Source organism: Triticum dicoccoides, chromosome 2A, assembly GCF_002162155.2.
Source record: "Triticum dicoccoides isolate Atlit2015 ecotype Zavitan chromosome 2A, WEW_v2.0, whole genome shotgun sequence".
NCBI classification, from domain to species: domain Eukaryota; kingdom Viridiplantae; phylum Streptophyta; class Magnoliopsida; order Poales; family Poaceae; genus Triticum; species Triticum dicoccoides.
Genome location: NC_041382.1, coordinates 778,458,352 through 778,463,943, shown reverse-complemented (window position 1 = coordinate 778,463,943; position 5,592 = coordinate 778,458,352). Strand labels below are relative to the sequence as shown.

The 5,592-nt window shown below is 43.8% G+C and overlaps 1 protein-coding gene across 2 annotated transcripts; it reads right to left on the bottom strand.

Moving 5' to 3' along the window:
- Positions 1-1,586: 1,586 nt before the first annotated feature.
- LOC119357234 (soluble inorganic pyrophosphatase-like) lies at positions 1,587-5,300 on the bottom strand. 2 transcript variants are annotated; one of them, XM_037624228.1, is made up of 9 exons: positions 5,161-5,300; positions 4,655-4,791; positions 4,520-4,548; positions 3,101-3,166; positions 2,748-2,855; positions 2,368-2,433; positions 2,156-2,276; positions 1,955-2,036; positions 1,587-1,836 (listed from the first exon to the last, which is right to left on the bottom strand). In XM_037624228.1, exons 2-9 carry the CDS (start codon positions 4,788-4,790, stop codon positions 1,794-1,796), a joined length of 651 nt encoding a protein of 216 aa, XP_037480125.1. In that variant the 5' UTR covers position 4,791; positions 5,161-5,300; the 3' UTR covers positions 1,587-1,793. The 2 variants fall into 2 exon arrangements, with proteins under 2 accessions (XP_037480125.1, XP_037480126.1); XM_037624229.1 differs by having other exon boundaries at positions 4,655-4,794; positions 5,161-5,262.
- Between the last annotated feature and the right edge of the window lie 292 nt (positions 5,301-5,592).

Below are 5,592 nucleotides of genomic sequence, written 5' to 3'. Positions count from 1 at the left end.
ACAAATATTTAGAAACGGAGGGAGTATATGGTAAATGAGGCCGCAATTGCAGCCATGTGGACCATCACATTCATCCATTATTTGCGACCATTTTGCGCTACCGAGATGGTACTGGAAAGGATAACCGTTGCAAGAACGTACAATAGTATCGCTCGTAATGCCAGGCACCGCTCCATAACTGCTAGTCACACTCCTTGTGATGAGAATATCGCCATCTTTGATGTTCATGCTCGGATTGATATCAAGGAAGAGAGTATTGCCTCTGATGCTTGTTACCGGGGCAATTTTGCCAATGGCAAGATCGGATACTCGATAAACCACTAGCTTGTTTGTAGAAACTAGCGGCATACGGTCAAAACCAGCCACTAGGACATCTGAGCCACATTCCGCTATGGTGAAGAAACGAAATTTGCTTGTCGGACACATGGCAATCAACTTTGGTGGCAACAAAGAAGGCGACATTGCCCCATACTCATAACTAGGCGGGTCAACTTGTAGTATCGGTCGTCCGCTGCTACCTGTAGTATGAGGCTCCAGTATATAAAACTTCCCTTGGAATGACATGGGTATGGACAAGGGCGAGAGGCTCCAGTTCCAGTGCTGGTCCTTGGCGGTAGCGAAAAATACACGACGTATATATTGATGCACGATCATGACCGTAACCACGCCATCCGCGCTCACGCTCAAGGATGCGGCGAACCGAATCACACCGTCCCTGTACACCTAGGTTCCGGTGGGATTTCATGAGCGGCGGGAGCTTCACAACGTCGCCGGTGAAGGGGTGAAGGATCAAGGTCTTGGCGTTGTCTTTGTAGAGGACAAGGAGGCCGTCGGCCGAATCAAGGACACGACAGTCCATCAAGAGAGGCAGCGAGACACAAGCGAAAACTCCGGTCGCGAGATTCAGAAAACGTCTCTTGTCGATGCGAGGGTGAACGCCATGGCCCTCGGGCAAAATCATCCACCGTCGCGGGTGAAAGCGTGGATCGGCGATGCCACGTCCGTGCGGACAGACGGTGCTGGACCGCCAGTGCGCGCACACGGCCTGGAAGCGGACGTAGTCTAGCAGGTCTCCGGCCAGCACCCGCCAGCCGACAAGGCAGACCAAATCTGTAGGGAGAGAAGACCACTGTGCAGTCACGTCGTCCGAGCCGAGGGCATCAATGGCCGGAGGGCGCTGCGCAGTTTCGGACGACGCCATGAATCGATCTGTTTGGCGTCGATCAGGACAATATTCTGATCCCGTGGATTATTATTATTTTCTGATTGGAAGAACATCGTGGAGTTAAAGAGTCCTGGAGATGGCAGAGTTGGGCCCGGTCTACACTATCGACACGCCCCGGCCTAATTAGTTTACTTTTGGAAGGTTGGTGCCCTGGCCCAGGCCCAGATCACATTCAACTCCAGCCCTCCTAAAATGGACGCCTACAATTACTGCCTGGCCCAATCTAGTTGGCGAGGACAGTAATCAAACAGCTTTGTCGGGAAAAAAAAGTAATCAAAGAGCTGTGCTAAAATAAAGTAACCAAACGATCCTCAAAAAAAAAGAGTAACCAAACAGGCCTATCTAAAATGCGCTACAATCAGGATTAAAAAGTGACACTTTTTGGATATATGAATTGGGCAAGCAATTTGCTAACAGGCACAACAAATTTTCCCATTCATAAAGCATCACTTAATCTTCATAAACAGTGCAAGTACACATTGTTGCGCATTTATTTATAACACACAAAGTCTCGGCTCTTCCCCACTTGTTATTAATAGAAGATTTCCGCGACACAACCACCGGCATGCTACTGCCTTAAGCTTTGCAGAATATACTGCGCATACAGGTCCCTGAGGTGAAAAAAGAAATGAAGCGTCAGTGTAAACCAAAATACACCTTCACCGTCATCACTTAAGCAGTGAAGGGAAAAATACATCTTGGTAGAGATCAACACGAAACTGTACTTACATCGAATACTGAATGGCCTCGCGGGCAGTGGTCGCAGGTAAGAACGCATCGACAGCGACATCCTTGTTCTCATTCTTCTTGTCTAGAAGTTACGGCTAAGGATGCGAATAAATGTACCTCTAAATTATGTACAGTAGTATATAAGATACTCTGCTACGGCATGTAACAAGGAAAACAAATAAATTTGATTATGTAGGATACAGTCTTCAAAGAAGCGCTTGATCTCTTGGAGGCGGTGAGGAGACAGCTCACTGATGTCATTGTAGTGACGGTATTCAGGATCATCAGCACAGACTGCTATGATCTTGTCATCCTTTTCGCCCTGATGACAACCAACCACCATCCTCAGTAAAACAAGGTAAAGCTAGTTTCGTTCATCTCCCATTAACGCGCAAAGAATGAACAAGGAATACCTGATCAATCATGGGCATAAGGCCAATTGCTCTAGCTCGGAGGAAAGAACCAGGAATAACAGGCTCCTGTGAGAGATAAAAAGAGTAACACAATGGTCACTACCCCCTCTGTTTCAGTTTATAACTTCTGCATAATTTGTCTCAAGTCAAACCCATAATTTTTTACCATGATATTGTCAAGTTTATGAGTGCTTGACTGAAGACAAACTAGAGCAGCCTTATAAAATGAAAAGGAGACACACCTTTGTTCCTAAATGTAAGACGTTCTGGCAGTTCAATTTAAACTGCCAAAATGTCTTACATTTGGAAACAGAGGTGGTAGTAGATAATAACATAGTTTAATAATGCATGGAGTGCATCACCTACATGCTAAGACTAACCTGCATCAGGACCAACACATCCATTGGATCATTGTCTTCACAAAGTGTCCTTGGAATGAAACCATAGTTGTGAGGATATACAACTGATGAGTACAGAACTCTATCAACCTGTCATGTTGTATAACATAACAACAGAAGTACATTATGCTTTGACGAAAAATAGCAAAATAAGTCAACTCATGAGTACAGAACTAAATCAATTTAGCAAGCACAGCAATAGAGGTGCATTATGCTGGTGGATGCTTCTCAATTTATCATTCCTTACACAAGTACAATAAAAAAATATTAAAGCAATTCATTGTCATGAAATAGAAAGTGTTGATCAATAGATCTTATATACAAACAAAACACACCTTAATCAATCCAGTTTTCTTGTCAAGCTCATATTTTACTTTGCTTCCCTTTGTGATCTCAACAACCTGCAGTAAGATATACATGTAAACAGTTAAGTTCATGAGTTCAAAGCACAGCCAGGACCAACTTTACATAAAGAGTCTAGCATCGTTACCAGAAAAAACAAAGACCACTCAATATACTTGTGTGTTACTGAGAAGCAATTTTTCTAAACAGTAGATTAAATTTTAAACGCATCTTAATGTTGCACAACTATCAACTGGTCAATAAAGTTAACATGTTTTGTTGAAAATTTGTAATTTGGGAAAAATGGTTAGATTAAAAGCGCCTCTCTTTCAATTTCAAGGCTAAAAACTAGTGCTACAATTCGTAAGTCACAAAAATAATAATATTAAGGGACAAAACTCCGGAGGTAACAAAAGGTCTAAAATCACAGTGACAATTTTACTTGTATCAAAATCATAGACCCAATTCAGCAAAAAGGAGATTTAAATAGTTACAGAATCAACAAATCAATATGTGCATGCAGCCAAAAGGCGTGCTGAAGGCAGTGATAGCAGGTTATTAACAGATAGTGCACAACTGCACATCCAATACTAATCATACTACCATCATTAGCCTCAACATTGACGATAAGCCAATTGAATTCAGTATAAGTATAAAACAGTGAGAACCGGTGGCTGAATTCCATGTATCATGCTATTTTTATTTTTGTATGGTGGGTAGATTTATGTGCCATTTAATACTGATTGCTTCATTTTTAACATTTTAACTGGCATGTCTATACACTACTGAACTGAAACAGATCAGGAAAACATTGAAATGCTACCACAGGCTCTCACAATTGCAATACTGTTCGAACATCAGTTATTTTGATTCAGACATAGCCCAATTCACCTTTTAACAAGCGCAACCTTATATAAACTAAAAAGAGGCTGTCTGGCATATTCTGGTTTTCACTTTCAGTTTAAGAAATATTTCAGCAACGACAGAAATTCAATATATTTCAGTTTGCATTTCCACCAAAGGGCCGTAACATTCACTTGAATTTAAAAAATATTAGAATTATTTGAAGTCATGTGTACCACTGAAATTATTGAAATATTTTGAACGAAAGGTAAATATTCCGATGAATTTCATCGAGATCTCACTGAAAGTGAAAACCAACTGTTGCCTACTTCCTAGTACAGAGTGCAGTGAAGCATCAAAATTGTGCTTCAGAATCAACTGCATCCTGCAGAGATCCCATAAACAGACAACAATGAGGTCAACAATGACATTCCATTGTGTGGATGCCAATAGTCCCCTGCCACCACTTGCCCAAGATCCAACATCCTAATTTACTTTGCGATAACAGAACATCAAATATCTTAACTGACGAAGATGTTCAGCTGGCAAGGCAAAAAGATGGTGCTTACAACATTGAACACCGCTGGAGCCCCAGGGCCTGTGCACCAAAAACCCAATCAGCAATTCGCCGAGCTTATTTAATTTTTATCAAGGCATTTGGTAAAGCCGGAGACAGAAATGGAGAAAAGGCAGCTCCTCCTCACCGATCTCGAGATCATGCCACGGATGTGCGGCCACCGCCCTCCTCGACAGCGACGACAGGATCCTCTCATTGAGCTTCGGAGCGGGCCGGCTCGTCGGCTGCTGCGCAGCGGCGCTCGTCGAGTCCTCTTCGCTCATCCTGCTACCAAGATGAAGCCACGAATCAGACCTCGGAAGAGGAACACGTCCCCTTACAGAATGAAACAGCACGCATGCTGGTTTCATCTGGCCAAAATTTCAAGGTAGATAGTTTCTTTCCCTGCTCGAATTAAACACTGCCAGCTACAGAGTTGAGGGGCACGCCCGTGCACAGCAGGAGAGTAGCCCCTTTTGACCCGATTGGTGCTGGGTTCCTAGCCACGCCTAGATCGAGATTCCGCGAGGAACATGAACAGATCAGCCGCACAGAACACGGAGAGATTGAACCGGAGTTCGCCGGCGGCGAAACCGGGACAAGACAGAGCAAACGCGATTGAAAAGAAGCTTTTGGGAGCGGAGGAGGGGTCACCTGCGCTGCGGTTGGAGGCGGCCTCTTGAAACGACGAGCGGCGGCGGCGGCGGCCGCGGCGGTGGGAGGAAGAGTAGATTGACTCCTCTGCTCTGCTCGGCTCACTCTGTCGCAGGCGCTTAAAATGGAAGGGAGTGAATGCTGATTGCTTTGGCTTTTCCAGCCAGCACCCTGCTCTATTATTTAGTGACAGATCAGTCCCTGGGTACAGTCTAGCCTAACGAGTAACCACTACTCCTACATACTTATCTCTTTGTATTTTTATGCTGTCCAGCTATTAATACTCGTGTGTCACTCACATCTCCTTTGTATTTTGAAATGAGGACAAAGTTTGGTTAAAAGCAAAAGATGGCCAAGGGGGGTAAAAAAAATGAGCATGTCTCTCTCAAGGAACATAGAAAAAAGAACATCTTATTGTATCCATGTAAAAAA

What these genes read in the sequence shown, in the direction of transcription:
- LOC119357234 (XM_037624228.1), bottom strand. Translation starts at nt 4,790, where the DNA reads ATGAGCGAAGAGGACTCGACGAGCGCCGCTGCGCAGCAGCCGACGAGC. An exon ending in CAAGCGCTTCTTTGAAGACT is followed by an intron (nt 2,037 to 2,155) that starts GTATCCTACATA and finishes CGTAACTTCTAG; the next exon opens with ACAAGAAGAATGAGAACAAG. An exon ending in GAGGCCATTCAGTATTCGAT is followed by an intron (nt 1,837 to 1,954) that starts GTAAGTACAGTT and finishes TTTTCACCTCAG; the next exon opens with GGACCTGTATGCGCAGTATA.